Below are 21,929 nucleotides of genomic sequence, written 5' to 3' on the forward strand. Positions count from 1 at the left end.
AATATCTGTCAAGCTGTATTAAACTAATTAAGTTAATTTATTTTTGTGTAACAGATTTGTCCATTGCTCTGGGGTCAATTATAATTTAAACCTGTAGTCTGCTCTGTATTAATGTACCTTTCTGTCAACATGGAGTCAATGAAGCTCTACATTTGCAAGCCCATGAGGAACAGACTCAATATTAAGAAAGAAGAAAAAATAAATTTTTCAAACTCCTGCCTCCAAAAAAAAAAAAAAATCTCTTTGGAAACAATATATTACAAAAAAAAAAAAAAACAAAAAAAAAAGAAAAAAAAAAAAAAACAAAACATGACCTATGTTACAGATTCTTTGTGGCCCTGCTTCAGCAGGAGGATTGGTCCAGGTAATTTTCAGTTTCCTTCCAACCTCAATCATTCTGTGATTCTTTGAGTCTTAGTTTTGAGCTATACATAAATGACGAAAAACTGTTCCCGTGCAGAACAAAGGCTGGAAACATCTACAACTATTTTTAAACCTGGTGGATTTGGAAAAGAAACTGGAATTGAAAACATGTACTCAATACAACAGAGCCCTCAGGCAACAAACATAAAGGAAATAAAATATTTATATGTCCAGCCCTATCTTGCCTTCTGCAGACAGACTCAGATAAAAATCCGTTTGCAAACTGAACATAAAGAAACAGGAAGGGTTATAGGTGGGAGATGTTCAGAAAAGCTAGCTGATTTCCTGCTGAAAAGATGAAAAGAAGCTGTAACTAATTCCCCAAAATTCTATTACGTAAATTGAGATTCCCTGTTTTCTGAGATGACTCAAGACAACCTCTGAGTACGAACTGGGCAGTAGTGCAGGATAATGAAATCAAGCTCCATGTGGCTTCAAGTCAGACAGGACAGTACACCAAAAAATATCACGTCTAACAGAATGCGATGCATACTGCATACCTTTATGTCTGGGTCTGGCTTTTCTGGCCAGGCTTGTCAATGTAAACAAAGAAATTGATATTCTGATTTCAGTTACATTCTGGCACACAGATATTTAAAACTGTTCATATTTTTAAACTTTTTTTTTTAATATGCAGATTTCAGTGCAACTTGAATTTAGTTTCACTGAAACTGATCTCGTCCATCACACTGTAAATCTGAACGCGCACAAGTCTGTGGGACCTGATGGAATCCATCCGCAGATCCTGAAGGAGCTGGCGAATGAAGTTGCTAAGCCACTGGCCATCATATTTGAAAAATCATGGCAGTCAGGTGAGGTTCCCAATGACTGGAAAAAGGGAAATATAACCCCCATTTTCAAGAAGGGGAAAATGGAAGACCCGGGGAATTACAGACCAGTCAGTCTCACCTCTGTGCCTGGCAAAATCTTGGAGCACATTCTCCTGGAAGGCATGCTAAGGCACATGAAAAGCAACAAGGTGCTTGGTGACAGCCAGCATGGCTTCACTAAGGGGAAATCCTACCTGACCAATTTGGTGGCCTTCTATGATGGGGCTACAGAACTGATGGACAAGGGTAAAGCAGTTGATGTCATCTACCTGGACTTGTGCAAAGCGTTTGACACTGTCCCACACGACATCCTTCTCTCTAAATTGGAGAGGTATCAATTTGATGGATGGACCACTCGATGGGTAAGAACTGGCTGGATGGCCGCACACAAAGAGTTGTGGTCAATGGCTCGATGTCCAGATGAAGACCAGTAACGAGTGGTGCCCCTCAGGGATCGGTGTTGGGACTGGTCTTGTTCAACATCTTTGTCAGTGACATGGACAGTGGGATTGAGTGCGCCCTCAGCAAGTTTGCCGATGACACCAAGCTGTGTGGTTCGGTTGATATGCTGGAGGGAAGGGATGCCATCCAGAGGGACCTTGACACTCTTGTGAGGTGGGCTGATGCCAACCTTATGAAGTTCAACCATGATAAGTACAAGGTCCTACACCTGGGTCGGAGCAATCCCACGCACAGCTACAGATTGGGCAGAGAAGAGATTCAGAGCAGCCCCGCAGAGAAGGACTTGGGGGTGCTGGTCGATGAGAAAATGAACATGAGCTGGCTTCAGTGTGCGCTCGCAGCCCAGAAAGACAACCGTATCCTGGGCTGCATCAAAAGGAGTGTGACCAGCAGGTCGAAAGAGGTGATCCTGCCCCTCTACCCTGCTCTTGTGAGACCTCACCCGGAGTATTGTGTGCAGTTCTGGTGTCTTCAACATAAAAAGGACATGGAACTGTTGGAAAAAGTCCAGAGGAGGGCCACGAGGATGATCAGGGGACTGGAGCACCTCCCATATGAAGATAGGCTGAGGAAGTTGGGGCTGTTCATCCTGGAGAAGAGAAGGCTGCGTGGAGACCTCATAGCAGCCTTCCAGTACCTGAAGGGGGCCTATAGGGATGCTGGGGAGAGTCTCTTCGTCAGGGGCTGTAGTGGCAGGACAAGGGATAACAGGTTAAAACTTAAACAGGGGAAGATAAATTTGGATATAAGGAGGAAATTCTTTCCTGTTAGGGTGGTGAGACACTGGAATCGGTTGCCCAGGGAGGTTGTGAGTGCTCCATCCCTGGCAGTGTTCAAGGCCAGTTTGGATGAAGCCTTGGGTGAGATGGTTTAGTGTGAGGTGTCCCTGTCCATGGCAGGGGGGCTGGAACTAGATGATCTTGAGGTCCTTTCCAACCCTAACTATTCTATGATTCTATGACTTTCTCTTAAAGTCAAGACAAATAAAATTACTGCTTTTCCTTCATCTACCAAGTCTGCCATCTCATCATAGACAATTATCAGTTTGATCAGGCATGACTTCCCCTTTCACCCATGCTGACCATCCCCAATCACCTTTTTGCCCTTACTATGTTTCAAAATAGCCTCCAGGAAGATTTGCTCCATCACTTTCCCAGGGACTAACATAAATTTGACACCTCATAGTTCCCCAGATCCTCCTTCTTGCCCTTCTTAAACTTGTTTCCTCAGGAAAGAAGGAACTTCAGGAACCTCTCCTAGTTTCTATGACCTTTCAATGATAATCAAGGATGGCCTTGCAATGACATCCACCAGTCCTCTCAATACTCCTGGATGCATCCCATCAGGTCACAAGAACTTGTGCATGTCCACTTTCATAGAATCATAGAATAGTTAGGTTTGGAAAGGACCTTAAGATCATCTAGTTCCATCCCCCTGCCATGGGCAGGGACACCACACTTTGTTTAAATGTTCTCTAACTCGATCTTCTTCACTGAGTAGAAGTCATCCCTGCTCCAGAATTTCCCTCTGATTCAGAAGCCAGTGATTACTGAGGGGGGGGTCTTACAATCAGGACTGAGGTAAAGAAGGTAATGAATACCTCAGACTTTTCCATATTTTCTTTAGGCTTTTTTTTTTTTTTTGCTTCTGATGTCCCTGTACAAGCTCTTGTCCTTCATATCCTTCACCAGATTTAACTCCAAATGAGATTTGGCTTTTCTAACCATGTTTCTGCATGATTGGATGGTGTATCTCTATTCCTTTCAGGTTATCTGACCTTGCTTTCACCTCTTGTACAGTTCTCTTTTGAATTAAGAATTTAATCAGGTATCTTCATCACCTGGAGATAGAGATACCTGTCTTGATTCTTCTACAACTATATAAATGTATGTAAAAATGACAATGCATTCTCACCATCTATTGAAAGAAAGATTTGGGATATACAATTTTAAATGCAAGAATGAGTATATATTACATCCTTCTTAAAAGTTCTATTCAATTTATTTGTTTATTCTTCTGAGCTCTTTTATTAAACTACTGTTTACTTACTCTTGATTTATTCAGAGCTCACAGAATAGCTAACAGAAATCTCAAAATTGCTCTTGACATCTTCATATCAAAATGGATGGTTGCCAACACAGTAATAGAGTTGAGCATTTCTCTTCACAAACATGCTGTCAGTGAAACTAATGAAAATGTTGATAATAAGTGCCCTCACTAATCTTTAAAATTACTTTAGGGAAGACACACTTTCTTAAATAATCTAAAGAAGAAAAAGTTTAGTATGAGAAAACTCATATTGACTCATTAAATGGAGCTGATTAGAACTGAAAGAGATGAAAATATAGGTTTGAGGCCCATGGAGGTATCCTACATCTTTGGCTTTTCTCTGCCATGTCTTGGTGTTTGACAGTGAGAGCTGAACTGAGTATATTCTAGGGAAAAATAGTTAATAAACAGAATTAAGTAATGGATTAATTTATCAAGAGAGAAGAAGACCTCAATGCAGTCTCTAATGTTTCTACAGAGGCATCTTGTATCATAAACATAGGAAGGTGCTATACAGTTCCCTTTTATGCCTGCTTCTGTCATTACTGCAAACATCAACACATGTAAAAGAGGCAAAGCACAGCTGAAAATTATATTAAATCATATATGTAATGCTAGAGAAGTGTACAACAGTACAAAAATAGAGTATATGTAGGAAAAAACAGGATATATGCAATAGAAAAAATAATCTTATATTTCACACATACTTTCCACCCACCGGGTCACTCATAGAAAGATTCCTTCATCCTGCTGGTTACTATAGTGACAAGGACAGCCCAAGAGCCTACCTGGGACAGAAGTGATGTACTGCCTAGCCCATGACTTCAGGCAGTAGGATACTATCACATAAAAGCATTAGTTCAAGAAACTTGTGATTGAAGACACCCTCTATATCCTAGAGTTAACCAAAGATGGATTGTTTTTAAAGGAGGACTGAGTGGCTATATTTCATGTAATAATGAGCAGACTTGTCTACGCATTTTAATTCTAGATTTTGATACTTCCAAATTCTTTCACAAATATCATCACTATGGAGAAATTCATCACTTTGAAGCAGGTTTACCTAAGGCAAATATAATGAAGCAATGTTTTATGATTTATAACATCATTTTCAAAAAGCAAATGTTAAAAGCATCCATTCCAGTATATGAAACTTGATTTTAATTTTCAGAATGTTTGTGTGCATCAGCAAACTGAGACAAAGGTTTAACAGAAAGAGAAAGATGGACAACCTTGCACAAAGACCTATTCTAAAAGCCTGAAACCCAAAGGGCTTACTGATTTGAGTTATAAATGGAAGTAGGAAGAAGATGCATAGAACAATACACATACAACTTAAGGACTGTCAGAATGTCCCAGGTTACTCTCTGTGTATGCAGAACTTAAGGAATGGGTAATTACCCAGGCATTTCTGAAGTGAATTACTGACAGGACTAGACAGATCATAAGGACTTAGGCACTTAGCTATGGAATAAGCAGGAAGTGTGGGGTTCTAGATTTAAATTTGTGTTTGAAAGTAGTACACACAAGCCACATATTCACCTGCAAAACAGGGAAAACGAGCATCTTCTATTTTATAGGGGCTCTAAGGAAGAGTACATAGAGAGGCTCTTGTGTTAACAACTGACAGGTTAGCAAGATATAAGAATATATTTGTCAATATATGAGATAATCCCACAATGGAAAATGAATATCCTGAAGACTGGCACAGAGATGCATTAGTGACAGGACAAGGGGTAACGGGTTAAAACTTAAACAGGGGAAGTTTAGATTGGATATAAGGAGGAAGTTCTTTCCTGTTCAGGTGGTGAGGCACTGGAATAGGTTGCCCAGGGAGGTTGTGAGTGCTCCATCCCTGGCAGTGTTCAAGGCCAGTTTGGACGAAGCCTTGGGTGAGATGATTTAGTGTGAGGTGTCCCTGCCTATGGCAGGGGGGTTGGAACTAGATGATCTTGAGGTCCTTTCCAACCCTAACTATTCTATTCTATGATTCTATGATTTTTTCAGCATTTGCAAAACATCACCAAGATGCAGTGACAGATGGTAACCGCAAACGCAGTATTAATATATCCCAAAAGCATTGAACCAGAACACTTGGAAATAAAAATATGAAATTAGCATTTTCAAGATTATTTTTTTCTGCAACATCTCACTGTATTTCATGAACATCTAGCATGACAAAACAAACAGGATTCGAGTGCTGTTAAATATTCTTCCTATAAACTAGCCTAAGGCAGTTTCTCTGCCTGTGCTAGCAATTGTGCTAGCACAGTAACAGCTTCAGAATAATCCCCTTCACCCTCAGAAACACAAACAGTCTTGTATAAACAGAGGAGAAAAGATCTCAAAGTTCTTCCTTTGCCAGCTGTAGGCAAGAAACAACACACTGCATGCAACTGTCTTGTGCATAGTGGACACATCCTGTCACTGATAACAGCAACACTTAACAAGAACAGCAGCAGGACAAGCAGTACACCTTGTCATAAACCAAGCCTTTACGTTAGCAAATACACATCAAAAATCAAATTAAGGCTACTGATGACCTAAATTCAATGCAATATACATCTATTTGAATTAGTGTGATCCAATAATGAGATTCTTCAATAGGAGGAAAAAAAGCTGGTTGAAATAATAAAGTTGCATTTATTGACCTTAGTTCTAACAGCAAAGACATAATTGTCAGAGATCATGGATTCTGCAGGATATAAATATAGCATGGTGCAATCGTATTTCCACTGACTTTACCATGACATTATCTGTCTACTCACCGAGTCACTACTTTTTAACTAGACAGGTAGAAAAATCTCACTGGCAAATATTTAACTTTTTATACAACCCATAGAAAACAGTACAAAAATAAAATGTAACTTTTCAGCTTTTCAAAGAACATACTCTTCTGTTCCTCTTACTGTAAGAAACAGTAGTTACATATTTCTCAGTTTCTTCTCCCTCATACTAGCTTTATGACAGAATAATTTCACTTAATTACTTAATTACTTTTACTACACAGAAGCTGCATCTATGTAATAAAATAATTTTTAGTTAATCTTATTGCTTGAAAACATTTCAGAGTATTTTTAAGGCAATACGTGGCATAGGACAGTTTTTTAGGAGACTTCAGTTACCTGGGTAATACCTAGCGAGTCCAGTTGCACTACCAAAAACCTGCCATAATAAAGTAGGGTCTTCTTCTCTGTTCCGCTTGAATACATCATCCAGAGCTGCAGTCCAGTTGAGTTCATTTAACACTATCGTTGCTGTCAAAGACAAAACACGCTTGGTATTACAAAGTTAGATCCTAACAGAAGCTTCAATGACTACAAAAAAGCAAAGTGAACTATTACAGAAAGTAAAAACATTTTGTTTAACTAAGCCACAAAGGAAATGTAAAGAAATGTACTCCTTTTCCTTGGGAATTTTAAGTTCCTCATGTGCTCTTCTTCCTGTTGCATTATCTGTATGCAATAATTGTTGGTTTACTTGCAGAGCCAGTATCTTCTACAAATACGTTGTTTCTGAGATGTCACTCCCACTTATAGAAAATTAAATGTAAGCATACAGCGTTGGTGTTTACTAATTACAACACTCTGCAATAAGAACAACTACAGAGATATCACCAAAAGTAGGCATGTACCCCTTATAAAGGTAACAAAGGTGTTCCTTTCCAAATGGATGCTGTAAGAGGAATATATGGGAAAAGACAATAATAACTTATTTGAATTGCAATATTAATGTGGGACTGCAAGCACAATAGTACTCATAGCACGCTAACAAGATCTCAATGTTCATATGTGTGATTACTTACAGAACAGTCAGCAATGTGAACATTAATATTTATAAGTTGGGTCAGTTCCACAATGAACTTGAAATATAAGGAAATTCAGATTTCAGCTAAACACTGTGTGGCCAGTTATACAGAAACTTACATTCACAAAGTTGTCCCCTACCTATGTTTTAATCAATCAAATATATTATGTAATCAATCAAACATATATTAATATGCTCCATGCATTTTGAAAAAAAACCATAATTAAAACTGCTACAGTAATAGTCAATTGACTATAGTCAGTAGTCAATGAAATTGTATTGTGACACAGAATACCTTCTGCAACTCATGACAAATCATTCTTTTCAAACCTCAATTCATCAGCTGCTAATATCTCATTACTTCCTCCCTCCCCCACCAAACAAAATAAATCTTAATAGCTATTAAGCCATAGCAAGTATTCATTTAATTAGACAAATCAAGGGCTTTTTTGCTGGTTTGGTCACTAATTCTTGCTTTTGTATTTCCTAATGGCATTTTAAGCAATGTTTCTAAAACCAAAACACCTAGATTAGCAATCCACGGGAACCAGAGGGCAACAATGCTTGAAAACAGCTAAAGATGTAGGTATAAATCCTGTGAAAGCTAACACTGTAATGCAGATCCTGCTTACACTAAGGTATTGCACACAAGGAAGAAAATTCAACTTCTTTGCAAATAAGCAAGTCAAACTGAAATAAAAACAGTTCATGTTTAAGGCTCCTGAGTGGCATTCCAGTACAAAATTTGGTATGTACATCTACATTCTAGCCCTCTGTTATAGTGAAAAAAAAGAAACAATAAAAATAAGGGCAGCCTGAAAGCTGACATTTGACAGGCCATTTCCAAAGTGAGGTTGTTAACAGGTGCTAGAGAAACAAGATCACAACATTAAATTTTATAGGCTTGTTTTTAAAGGTTAAGGAGAAAATTGCTACACCATGTATTTTGCAGAAAGGTTTGTCTGTGTTTTTCAAAGTAGTTTGGAGATAATATTGCCCTCTCAAGGTATAACTTTTTATAGAAATATCAAATTAAATTTCCAACCCCTGAGCTGCCATTTAAGCAATAAGCTTGTGCTATATACCTGTCTCTTTGTCAAGCAGATAATTATAAATATATTTAACTTTACTTAAGAGAGAGGAATAATTCCCTAAGGCACAAAAGGAAGCTAAATAGCATTTTAAAAAGGTTACTCCTCTTTGACTTATGTGTGATTAAGCATTATGTACAGGATTACTAAAACTTGACTTAGCATTAGATATGATCTCCTGAAGTGGCTCCATGATGTCATTAGAAGCTCTGTCATCTACTCAAGCAAGAATTTCCTTTCAGCTTGATTTTAGAGCTTTTTCGTGTTACTGTTTTGCCACCATTCTTGGCCCAGTGGAAGCCTATGATGGCATTTAGAGCACTGGAGCTTAGGACACTTACTTAAGGGACACGGGAGACAAAGCTTACAGGTTTCAGGGTCCCCTATGTGTTCTGAAGCCCCACAACAATATAAATCAATGGATTTTTTTTGGCCTTGCGGCCTGACTTAAAATTGCTGCCGTCTCTACCCCCAAGACTTTACCACCCTGCTCAGACCTCTGATTCGCTTATTCAGCAAAACATTTAATCAGGAAAAAAACTATTTTGACGTTAATCATGCTCATAAGTACTTTTTTAAATTGGTGACTATGCACCCCATGAATTCATATGCAACCATATATTTCTAAATATAGGATTTCTTTCAGATTATAACCTTAAAAAAAGAAAAAAATATGCAGTCATTCACTGGAATGGGTTGCCCAGGGAAGCTGTGAATGCTCCATCCCTGGCAGTGTTCAAGGCCAAGTTGGACAGAGCCTTGGGTGACATGGTTTAGTGGGAGGTGTCCCTGCCCATGGCAGGGGGGTTGGAACTAGATGATCTTAAGGTCCTTTCCAACCCTAACTACTCTATGATTCTATGATTATATATATATATATATATATAAACTATATGCATATAAAACCAGATGTATATACAAAAAAAGGAATAACCAAGGAGACAATCTACATATAGTAAAATAACTAATTACTGACATACTGAGTGGAGATATTGGAACTGATAATTTCAGCATTTTATTAGACTTGTTGAGATTAGGCTATAAAGCAAGATATATAGCTTATTAGATCTTATTTGTAATGTTTGTAGAGAAGCGATGCTTTATAGTTAAAGTCAGAGTTTTATGATCTTATTTACATCCATCCCACTTTCCCCATCCCGCTCCTCTAATTTTCTCCCAGAGACAAATATAACACCTTAAAAAAAAAAAAATAATTCAAGAACTTGCAGCAAGGGAAAAAAAAAAAAAAACAACAGCAAAACCAAAACAAAAACAGAACAAACCAACCCAACACATGAACTTAGAATTAAAAAATAAATAATGTGGATTTCAAGATGAGCAACGAGAACAGAGGATCCTGACAGAAGTAAAACAAAATCAATCTGTGGAAAGACTACTAGGAGTATGTAACATATCTGTTCTCAGGTCCTAAAAAACATATCTTCCTGCACTCCCGAAATTCATAGTTAAGTGCCTGAGTCTCCTTTCAGAAATAAGTTTTAACAGCACACATGTAAAGTTCGACATGTATCCTCCCTTCCTTTTAATTTGCTTTCTCACTATTTACTCTTCATTCATGGAACAGACATGCAGAATTTTTCCACAACTTATAATACTCCTTTGCTTTTGCTAAGGGATACACTCTGGACTTCAACAGGCAAGCTGTAAATCAAGTGCCCTTTTTGTTTTTTGAATACAATAGCTCTGGCAACAGACAACTTCAAACCAGTATCTCTGGATTCTGTTCTAAAGCCTATAGCAATGGATTTGAAACTTTCTTATAAAAAAAATATTAAAAAGCGAAATCACTCATAAACAGCAACAAAACTATTCTTCAAATGGCTCCTCTCCTGCTAAAACATCATGGTTCTCAACTTGCACCTAAAATGCAATGCAGCTCTATTTTCACTAGGTCATAGTAGAGACCATAACACCTGTCAGAATACCCAACTTTGAGAGATAAGGATTCTTATTGACCTCATTTAATAATGAATTCATTTTACAAAAATTAAATGTTTAGAGTATTATAGCCATACATGCTGAGATGCCGTATATCCTAGAAACACCTGCCCTTCCTTTTGAGTTAACTTCTGTACAGGAAAGAGCTTTTGACTGATAATTGACAGAAAATCAGGTTGGAGACAACTCTTCAATAAGCTTATTTCCAATTCCACTAAAAAAAGTCTTTGAAGATTACTACTTCAAAGTACAGCCATGACTACCTTTCACTTGGTATGGGCAAGATGAAAACATAGAAATTATCATCACACAATGGGAAACATTCTTTCTAGCTGATTCTGTTGAAGTCCATTCATCTTTTATTTTTCCCTCTTCTTTACGACATGAGGTTTAGATGCCTTGACAAGGAATGGATTCAATTTTCCTCTGCAAATGCAATCAATAAAAAATAGAGGGCACTACTATGCTCTCTTTAGAAGAATTTCTGATGATTTATTCAATGTATAGGCCCTGGCCTGCATACCAGGCAGAGTACAACTTTATTTGAAAAGCCTGAGAGCTATTTACTGTATCTGAAAGCATGTGAGCTGCCGTTCCCTGATGAAGCAGCTACATATACACTAGGGAGAATAGAAGAGGGCTCCTTAGCAATTCATTAATCTTCTTTTAGTGCGTGGAATGTATTACACTTCCATATCCTGTTTAATGAAGTTGACTCATTGATTTCTTTAAAGATAACACTGACTAGTTATTGTTATAAATGAAATAGGTATCTGCAATCAAATATTATGGTATTTAAAAGTGGGTAAAGAGGGACAATGCATTTGCAAGTGCATATTTTTGTATATATGTGCAGGAGCAGGTAGCGCAAAGAAGTAGTAAATGCTCCATCCCTGGCAGTGTTCACGGCCAGGCTGACAAAGCCTCGGGCAACATGGTCTAGTGTGAGGCATCCCTGCTCATGGCAACAGCGTTGGAACTAGATGACCTTAAGGTCCTTTCCAACCCTAACCATTGTATAATTTTAATTACATTTTTGCACTGGCTTATGCATATGTGTGCATCCATATATATATATATATATATACATATACACACACACATATACATTTTCTACATAATTCCCAAGTACAGTAATTTGAAGAACTATTCTGGCAGTAACTTAACCTTAACCCTTCAAATTTAGGTGCATGTTTTAAACCATCTACTTCTCTCATGCCAGTTCAGCATAAGCAGAAGGCTTACACATACGTGGATCGTAGGGGTGTGTACCTCCAAACTGCAAGCTTTAAATACAGTTTTTCACACATTGTCATAGTTTAAACCCAGCCATGCATCTCGTTCACTCACTTCCCCCCCCTTCTTGCCCTCCCCCTACTCCTGGAGGGACAGAGAGGAGAATCGAAAAGAATGCAACTGCCACGGGCTGAGATAAGAACAGTTTAGTAACTAAGGTATAACACAAATCACTGCTGCTACCACCAATAATAATAACGATAAAGGAAATCATAAGGGAAGAGAATGCAACACCTCACCACCTGCCGACCGACAACTCACCCCACCCCCCAACCGAGCACTGACCGATACCTTGTCCGCAGAGAACTAACCCTTCGGGTAACTCCCTGTTACATCCTGGGCATGACGTGCTGTGGTGTGGAATACATCTTTGGCTAGTTTGCGTCAGCCATCCTGTCTCTGCTTCCTCTCAGCTTCCCCTCCTCCTTTGCAGAGCATGAGCCTCACAAAGTCCTTGGTCAGACTAAAACATTTGAGCGGTCACTCAAAACATCAGTGTTATCAGCACTGTTCCCAGGCCAAAAGTCAAAACCACAGCACTGCACCAGCTACCAAGAAGGAGAAAAATGACTGCTAATGCTGAACCCAGGACACACATACTCCTTAGCACCAAACTTATCAGATTAGTGACAAACAGTGCAATAACTTGTAGTTAGTTTGAAAACATCCACCAGGTGATTTGAATGCGTTCTATTTATTTATTTATTTAACTACAGGTTTTTAAATGTAAATAATCAGTAACAGAAAAAAAAAAAAAAAAGAATAGACTTTGTTAACTTTTAACAAAATAAGGATTTAGAAAAGCAAAGGAAGCATTCTTTTCATTCGAAGCACAGGATAAAAAGAAAATAAGAAGTCTTAAAATTTAATTTAATTTAAGCATTGCTCTGCTGGGTCTTGTATATATAAAGCAGTTCCAAAACCTTGCTTTGAAAGCAGCATTTATATTTCTTATCATAAAGTAATTTGAAATTACTGGAAAATCAGAAGTCTTTGGGCAATATTCATTCAGTGGTGTGTAAAAAGCAAAGTATTAAAATACAATTTTTAGTATATAGAACAATAATGAAATTAAATCATTTCAATGTCTAGGATTGCTGAGAGAAAATTTTAGAGAGTATGTATTTTGCACTCTTAATTAAAACAGAAATGATAAAATGTCATGTACTTTTCTTCTTTAGCGAACATTTTCTCTACTCCCCATTAGATATCTGACATTATGTCCCAGACACTTCTATAAATAATTCTCTGAAGAAGTCACTGAAGTCTAGCATACTGTTGTGTCTGTGTCAAATCAAGGAAATTAATTGGAAATGCCATGTGCTGTCTGCTGAGTGGCTTGGCCACCACACGCTGATAGCTAGAGAAGCACACTAAAAGCTCATTAAAATAAGAAATGCCCAGGAGAAGGAAATGAGAATAAATGCATCGAGAAGATGGAATTAAGCTTCAACTATAGCTCAGCAAAAAAGGGTTAACACAATGCAGTCATAGACTCTTCAGTACTCATAATTGTTCAATGTGTTATTTATTGCTATAAAAAAAAAAAAAAGACACCCATATATTGTAACCTATATTACAATTGGAAACTATATATTGCTGATAACAGTATCTGTGCACCTTACAACTCGGGAAGGATGAATGTTGTTTTTTGCTTTGTTTCCTTTAATATCAAAATATACCAGCATGTATTCCACACTGGAATAACACCTGATATAAAGAACCACACGGTACTGTAGCTTTAGTTTGTTGCTTTTTTTTTCTGGGAAGATGACAAGAAGACAAAATATACGGAAGATATTGTTGATTAGACTGGTTCTGGAGGACTTCCAGATTTTGTAGAGCTATGCGCAGTGTAAGAGCCTAAGTAAAATGAAAATAAGAAGTAACTTATTGAAGTAATTACACCACCTCCTGATCTTTTACCATTTATCATTGTTTTTTACCGGTTATTTCAAGGCAGGCACCCTAACTGGAAACAATTCCTTCTTAGAAAAACAGATTAAGTATTACTTTTAAATTAGTATGTTTTAATTTTATGGATATATCAGGGATTAAATATGAACAAAACATCCACTAGGAATGTATTAATGACTATATCACACATATTAACTCTGGTCTTCCTTCACTTTGCTCTAGTTCTTTGTTAGCATTTCAAAGGATGTCATAGTGACACTCAAATTAAACTAGCTACAGAGATATGCTTGCTCTCTACAAAAAAATTTAATTAGGTATTAAGAAAAACAAATGAAACCAATCAAAAGACTGTCTGGAAATGTTGCTATGGAATAATTTATTAAACTTAAGATATCTTCGGTCTGCCAGAGTACCAGCACTTCAGTAACTTTCCAGGCACTAGAGCACCTTACAAGATCAGTAAATCCTAAGCAGTAGCAGGGTAAAGTGCTAGAAACTGACCAACTCATGCAAACATGTTCTCTCTCTACCTCGTGTTTTCTGCAATCTTCTAACTACTTTGCCAATTCCCATTATAATTTATATTACTTGTAGTTTGAAAACACAATTCAGAAGTAGATGCTATCACATTATTTTTATGTACATGACCTATTAAAAAGCTATTCATTTTTCTTACAACACTTATATTGTCCATCAACAGCAGCTCCTTCTATGCTCTCCCAGCCACGGTAAATTGGAAAGCACAAGCATAATCAGCAAAAATAGAGATACGTTAATGCAATAAAATAAAGACCTTGACACATCATCTGGGATACTGTGTGTTAGTTTTGTCCATCCTGCCAAAGACATGAATTAAAAGTGGACAGAGTGCTAAAAATACCATATAAAAATGAGGCTGCCAGAAAGCAAGTCCACTCATAAAAAGTGTGTGTAAGCATAAGGATGGCATAACAAATGGGTATAAAGTACTTAGAGCAGGCAATTACGTAGTATTTTTTTAGAGCAGACAGTCTTAAAATGTATTTCTGCTAGGAGACATGAGTCAGGAGCCCAGATCTTTTAAGCTGGAGTTTGATCAGTATCTTAAATAGAATCATAGAATAGTTAGGGTTGCAAAGGACCTTAAGATCATCTAGTTCCAACCCCACTGCCATGGGCAGGGACACCTCACAGTAAACCATGTCATTCAAGGCTCTGTTCAACCTGGCCTTGAACACCACTAGGGTTGTAGCATTCATAGGTTCTCTGGGCAAGCCATTCCAGTGCCTTATCACCCTCACAGTAAAGAACTTCTCCCATATATCCAATCTGAACATCCCCTGTTTAAGTCTACAATCCCTAATGAAGAGACCCTCCCCAGCATCCCTATAGAACCATAGAATAGTTAGGGTTGGAAAGGACCTCAATCATCTAGTTCCAAGACCCCTGCCATAGGCAGAGACACCTCACACTAAACCATCCCACCCAAGGCTTCATCCAACCTGGCCTTGAACACTGCCAGGAATGGAGCACTCACAACCTCCCTGAGCAACCGATTCCAGTGTCTCACCACCCTAAAAGGAAAGAATTTCCTCCTTATATCCAGTCTAAACTTCCCCTGTTTAAGTTTTAACCCATTACCCCTTGTTCTGTCACTACAGTCCCTGACCCCAGCATCCCTATAGGCCCCCTTCAGATACTGGAAGACGGCTATGAGGCCTCCATGCAACCTTCTCCAGGTTGAACAGCCCCAACTTTCTCAGCTTATCTTCATATGGGAGTTGCTCCAGCCCCATGATCATCCTTGTAGCCCTCCTTTGGACTTGTTTCAACAGCTCCATGTCCTTTTTATGTTGAGGACACCAGAACTGCACACAATACTCCAGGTGAGGTCTCACAAGAGACGGGCAGGATCACCTGCTTCGACCTGCTGGTCACTCTCCTTTTGATGCAGCCCAGGATACGGTTGGCTTTCTGGGCTGCAAGCGCACACTGAAGCTGGCTCATGTTCATTTTCTCATCAACCCCCAAGTCCTTCTCCGCAGTGAAGGAATAACCCTTTGTTACAAATAAAGTTGGAAGCTAAAATTTAGTAACTAGAAACAGGGCAGTTTTATACACTTATTGGCAACAAAAAATTGGTGACAAAACCACTTTTCTTATTTCTATTTAATTAATGAATATTACGTGTTTGCAAATAAACTATAGGTAATTTTACTACATTAATATTTATGTATAGTACATACATATGTATGTTATACTTTCAGTATAAATAATTACAGATTGTAAAATTATATATACTGTATAGCTTCTATATGGAGAACATGCATATGCATTACAGACAATATTTCTTTCTGAGGTTTAGGGCATTTTAATAAATATTAAAACAATAAAGTGAATTTGGCTAATTAATTCTAATCTAATATCCATATAAATGAAATATTAATGGATAGCAGGCTGGTTTAATCTATCTAAATGTATCTCTGGCAACCAAAATCCAAGACATACCGAGTGTGAGGGCAATACAACGCACAAGCAGGAAATGTGAAAAAAATTATGATGAGATGAGGTCTGTTTCATCACCTTAGTTCATACAGATGTGACAGCTCCTGCTTCTTGCTGATATTCTAACCATAATCTCATGAGACTGAAAATAATGACATTTCCACAACCATTTTTTGTTTGTTTTTGGTAGTGATGGTTTTGGCTAAAGAGGAAGAGGACAGAGATTTTCTAAAATGCAGCTATAGAAGGAAGAAGTCCCACCTCTCCAACAGATATGTATCTGTCCCACATGCAGTTGCATTACGCCTTCTTAGAAGCAGGACATAAAAATAATAAAGCAATTTTCAGTCTGCAGCCTGGCATCATAAATATTGCACCTCGAATGTTGATTAAACTCAGTTTAGTGTTGTTTTCCAGGTTATATAAAGGAAATATAAATATAATTCTGTTCTTAAAGATCAAGGGGTCATAGGGTACTAGAATGGAGAATGTTCAAAGCTTGCTGCCTGTGCAAACAGAGGTTCTCCTCTCTCTGAAGACACTGCTATTTCTTGCTATAAACAAAGACTTTTCCTGTATCTTTACAAGAGGAAAAATGTTTTATCTATGGCATTCAGTCTATGAGGACCTAAAAGCAGACTCTCAATCCTATGTTTCCATGACACCAAGCTGCATTCCACTCCTGGGGTGAATCCTGGCCTCCCTTAAGTTAATAACAAAACTCCTTACTACACAGGGAACTGATTTCGCGCTTCATCTTCAGAACACTCTAACTCTGCAATGTTCAGCTGCTCCCTCTGTATGTAGTATTTTGTCAGTCTATTGCAATAAGCAGATTACAGAGTCAGGAGACAGGACCTATTACTTTAGATTTTTTAAGCAAATTAAAAAAAAAAATCATCCTACAAATCACTTCATAAGACTCAAAATGCCTTTGAAATAGTAAAAGACTCAAAAGGATCTTTGTTAACGCAGTAAAATAAAGATTCTTTGTAGCTGGTTTTTTTTTTGTCTGATTCCATGTCATGAGGATTCTCTTAGGATTCATCTGAGTTTTCTGTATTCACTGCTTTAACCACTGGGTATAGCAGGTTTTTGTTCTACAGTGTTCAAACAGAAATACATTTTTATAGTCATGTGATTGCTGAAGGTTTCCTTGTTTTTAATTTACTTTGTGGTTATATAAAACCACACGAAGAGGCAGTAGAGTTGCGAAAAAAAATGGAATGAGATGAAGAAAGAAATCTTATTGCCTTATATGTACTTATTCCAGTGCTTTAAACTGTGCTAAATTTTAGATACATTAGTTTCCCATGTTTAACTAAGGGCCATAATCCTTCCTGAATGAGTAAATATTGCACAAATAGAGCTTTCAAGATCAGGGAAGTTGATGATTGTCAGGTTTCTAAGGGCTTCTGTATAGATCATTCCCAAAAATAGGAAGAGACCAATGAATTAAGTAAATACAGACAAAGACGGAACAACTGCTATAGAGTGAAAAAAATTGTTCAGGAACCAAAATGATTAAGAATGCATTATAAAGACCTCTGAAGTCGTGCAGCATTTTAAACAGCTACTTTCAACTAAAGTGGGGGACTGACAGTATAGAGTACCACATTTCCTAGGGTAAGGAAAAAGGATATGAAAATATGAATTTGGATTTAAAATAAGGCTTTAAGAAGGAGTCATATCACAGTGTGAAATACAGCAAGCTTCAGTCCCAGTCTTACAGGCATTTATACACATATCTAACTTTGATATTTGATAAATGAAAAAAGCAGAACTGAATGCCAGGAGCTTAGAACCAGCTAAATCCCACTGTGCTCTGGCAGTCTGAGCCAATTTGGGATGAAGTCCAGTCCAAAGCTGCTAACAACCATTGCAGCAACTGTTTCAAGAAAGGGAAAGGAAAAACACTTAATCCTTTGATTCTCTAAGAGCACATTGGTTTCAGTGGCTCCACTTATTTCAGCCAGTTGTGCAGTGCAATGGAAGCAGGTCTGTGTATTAAACCAGTAGTGCTAGCGGTTGTGACATTCATTTTATACATGATTTGGAGATTTTATTTTCTGCTATATCTATTCTGTGCTGTTGTCTGAATGCCCATTAACAGTTGATGCAGACCAGATGCACTGTGAGAGTGCACCTTTGGGTTTAGCTGCCTCAGAAGGTAATCCAGCTGTTGAATGCTCAGATAGCTCAGCAATGTCAAGTCAGTAACTTGGGCCAATACCTGTTTGACCATTAGAACTTGCAGCCCAAAAGCAAAGATATAAACAATTCAGCACTTTAAAGATCCAACAATATTCTAAACAATAGCTGTATTTTACTTTAGACAATTCCTCTGAATGCTTTATGCATATAACAAAGATTCAGAAAATGAGACATCACCAGCAGTAAAGAAACCAGAGCTGGAACCCTGACTTACTGAAACTGATGCAACAATGTTGAAAGTGTTCGTCCTAAGTCAATTTAACTTTGATTCTAATATTGACTTTAAAGAAGAATCTTTGGTGTATCATAACTTTACTAAGCACCTTCCTCAGGTAGAGAACAGGAAAAACTTTTTTATTCTTAATGTCATTGTCAGCTGTCAGTAACAAACTGTCAGATTCTTTAATGTCTTGACACTCTTTTGAATGATTTCTTGACAAAAACTGGCACTTTAGCACAAAACCAGCTTTATGATGTACATAGTTTCTCTATTGTTTATGAGTCAACATCTGGCCACCTTTTTGCAGTTGTAAACTCATGTCAGAAGAGTCATATGAAAACAAATTACCCCATAAACTTTTTTTCAAAGCATCAATCCAATAATTAGAACATTGACAGAAGCTTGCAGAGCTGTCAAACAAAATTAACTTTTTCAGTCAATGTGCATAGTATTTTTTTATTTCAGATCTCCAGGTTTCCTTCTGACCATTGCAAGGATTTTAAAAGTATTTCGTTGTTTTTGTTTGGGGTTTTTTAGAATCAAGAGATAAAAAATATTACATTTCAAAGAATTAGTCCTTTTTTTTTTTTTTAATAAGATATATATTTTCTTTGCAGAAACAAGAAAAAATCTTTTATTCCTTCAGTTATACAGAAGATAGAATGGAAAAACCTGGCTATGTACAAATGTTCGGGGCGACAGACTTCTACAAACTTACTTCAGGGACAACACTTGAAGTAACATCGTAGAACTAACTGAAGATCATTTTTTTCTCACAAAAATTGAGACTTCAGGTATATGCCCTACCGGGGAATATCCGGATATCCCTCCCCTGCCCCTCTTCTTGACAGCTCATATCACAGGAAATCATAAAATACTGTCAAAGGAATTCAGTTCGTGCTTTCTGTTGTATAGTTCTTTGTGGCAGTTTACAACAAATCCCAAAAGCAAACAAGCTATCCACCATCTTCTTAGAAGACTAGAAGCAAGGGAAGGAGAAAAGAAAGATGCTGTAGCTATGTAATATGTCATGCTTAATTAGTTATTTATTAATGTATTATGATTTCATTTTGCAGAGTACAATCTAATCACATAAGCAGGGATCTTTCATGACTTGAAAACTTTAAAATGAGAATTAAGACCTGACGTATTAAGACAAACACAAGCAGGAGATTGAGTGAAGAGCCGTATCAGCAGCAGAACAAGAGCAGAGGCTATTGCAGAGCTCTGCCAAAACCTTCAATTACCTACAGTCTTCCTGGTTTCCGAAAAATAAAAACAACTGTTCAAGATCCCTATCCCTCTGACCTCTCATCCCTCATTATCTGTGACAGAGAAGTCAGATCAAATTAAGGAATAATTTGAAAGTTGAAGAACATTTTATTGGCTATAAATGGAAGAACTAAGGGGAAAGTGGTGCAAGAATCCAACTGCTGCAGAAATGGAGAGACATTTCTGACAAATTACCTGAAAAGGTGTGTTCTGGCCAGGCATGTAGTGAGATACTAACAAATTAAAACCATCTGGGGGGGAGGGGGAAGAGATCAATAATCAGAAGCAATGAATCAGATGACTCAAGACAGTAAGTCAAGAATAATGCTTATGAGAGAGGCAGAAAGCATTTCATTAATTCAAGCGCTGATTGTCCAGAATCCAAGCAAGGAATAAAACATTAACCCCATATGATCAGTTTTAACAAAGCTACTTGCAGAGATGCACAAAGATGTTTGACAAAATGTATATTTTGTACCATTTTCCATCATCAACCATCAATAAACAGCTAAAAACCTTATAAAAATGCACATATACATCATTTGAGGCTAAATGCATTTTAAATATTCAATGTTTTCTGGATTAAAAAGACATACCGGTAGATTCAGATTTGAAAAAAAAAAAAAAGAGGAAAAAAACAACAACCACCACCAAGAAACTGGCATTCAAATGGCATTATTCCATGTGGATCTACAAAAAGGAAAAATCAGATTTTAGCCATTTAGAGATATATATTCAAGCTTGCAGCAGGCTGTCAGAATGATACATTGCTTGGGTCACTATATAATGCCTTTAGCTCTTGCATAATACAAAGCACTATTCCCAAACAACTTATTAGTTTATGTACAGACAAGAAGACTTTATATAAGAATAAATGATATACACATTTTTAATATTTAATCTATGTTCAGAAAGAGGATCATCTTTCTTCTGTATTTTCTACTTTGCTCTTGTTCCAGCTCACTTCCATAATCAAAACTATCAATCATCTATGTGTTTTTATGTCGTTTCCACCTACATGAAATGATGTTAAGGATTAAAACACAAGTAGCACCCACACTACTAACACCAGCATCAGAATCCTGTGCTAGTAATTAGGCAAAAAAAGTAAAGATGCAACTTCTATATATAAACAGAAACAGTGTTACTGATGTTTTGAATAAAAATTATTGTTTTTTCTTCAGGATTGAACTTTCAGAAGTAGTCCTGTACTCTTAATGAGCCTGGGAAGCTTTAATTGCTCAAGGCAAAAATTAATTTTAGAAAGAATAGACTTATAGTTTATTTCTACGATGTGTGGATTTGAACAGAACTAACAGGTTCAAATAATCATGACCTCTTCTGTGATTAAAATACATTTTAGTAAATAAAATAAAAAAGCTTGAATTTTAAAAGCTACATCCAGAAAAAAAAAAAAGTTGATCTGCACAAGAAAAGTGATCTGTGTTCCAGAATCAACCTAGTATTCACAGAGCAGGAAAAAACCTCAACACTTGAATAAATACAAAAATGTCTCAATTCCTCACAACAATTACATACATTACATAAAAACTTATGTAAATATATGGTTATACACATGTATATACGCATATATATATACACATATACATATAACATATACCTAAAAGCAGTGAGTAATCAGTTCAATTTATGGTTAAGACAAAAAACTCCATTTTCCCACTGGAGTAGGAAGCAGAGGGAAACAGTACGTGATTTTGCCTCAAGTTGCATATTCAGTCCTACAATAGGTTTACACTAGCCATTCCAGAAATTTATATTTTTGTCATGGTCTTACTCCATCTGCCTAGAGCTGTCAGAGTTTGTACACAGCAAGATGTTGTTAGAGTACAAATAAATAAATAAACAAGCCAACCAAAATATTTGCTTCCTTTGTCTGCAAAAAAA

General features: G+C 37.2%; 1 protein-coding gene across 6 annotated transcripts in view; it reads right to left on the reverse strand.

Annotated features, from left to right (window-relative positions):
• CACNA2D1 (calcium voltage-gated channel auxiliary subunit alpha2delta 1) overlaps positions 1 to 21,929 on the reverse strand; it is a 392,282-nt gene that overhangs the window by 113,891 nt on the left and 256,462 nt on the right. For all 6 annotated transcript variants that reach the window (XR_010610021.1, XM_065667215.1, XM_065667227.1 and 3 more), the window contains exon 7: positions 6,890 to 7,021. Coding sequence is in view for 5 of the 6 variants with exons in the window: in XM_065667215.1 (XP_065523287.1) it covers positions 6,890 to 7,021 (132 nt within the window). In the remaining variant the exon portion in view is untranslated. The remainder of the gene's footprint in view (positions 1 to 6,889; positions 7,022 to 21,929) is intronic.

Source organism: Lathamus discolor, chromosome 1, assembly GCF_037157495.1.
Source record: "Lathamus discolor isolate bLatDis1 chromosome 1, bLatDis1.hap1, whole genome shotgun sequence".
Lineage (NCBI taxonomy): Eukaryota > Metazoa > Chordata > Aves > Psittaciformes > Psittacidae > Lathamus > Lathamus discolor.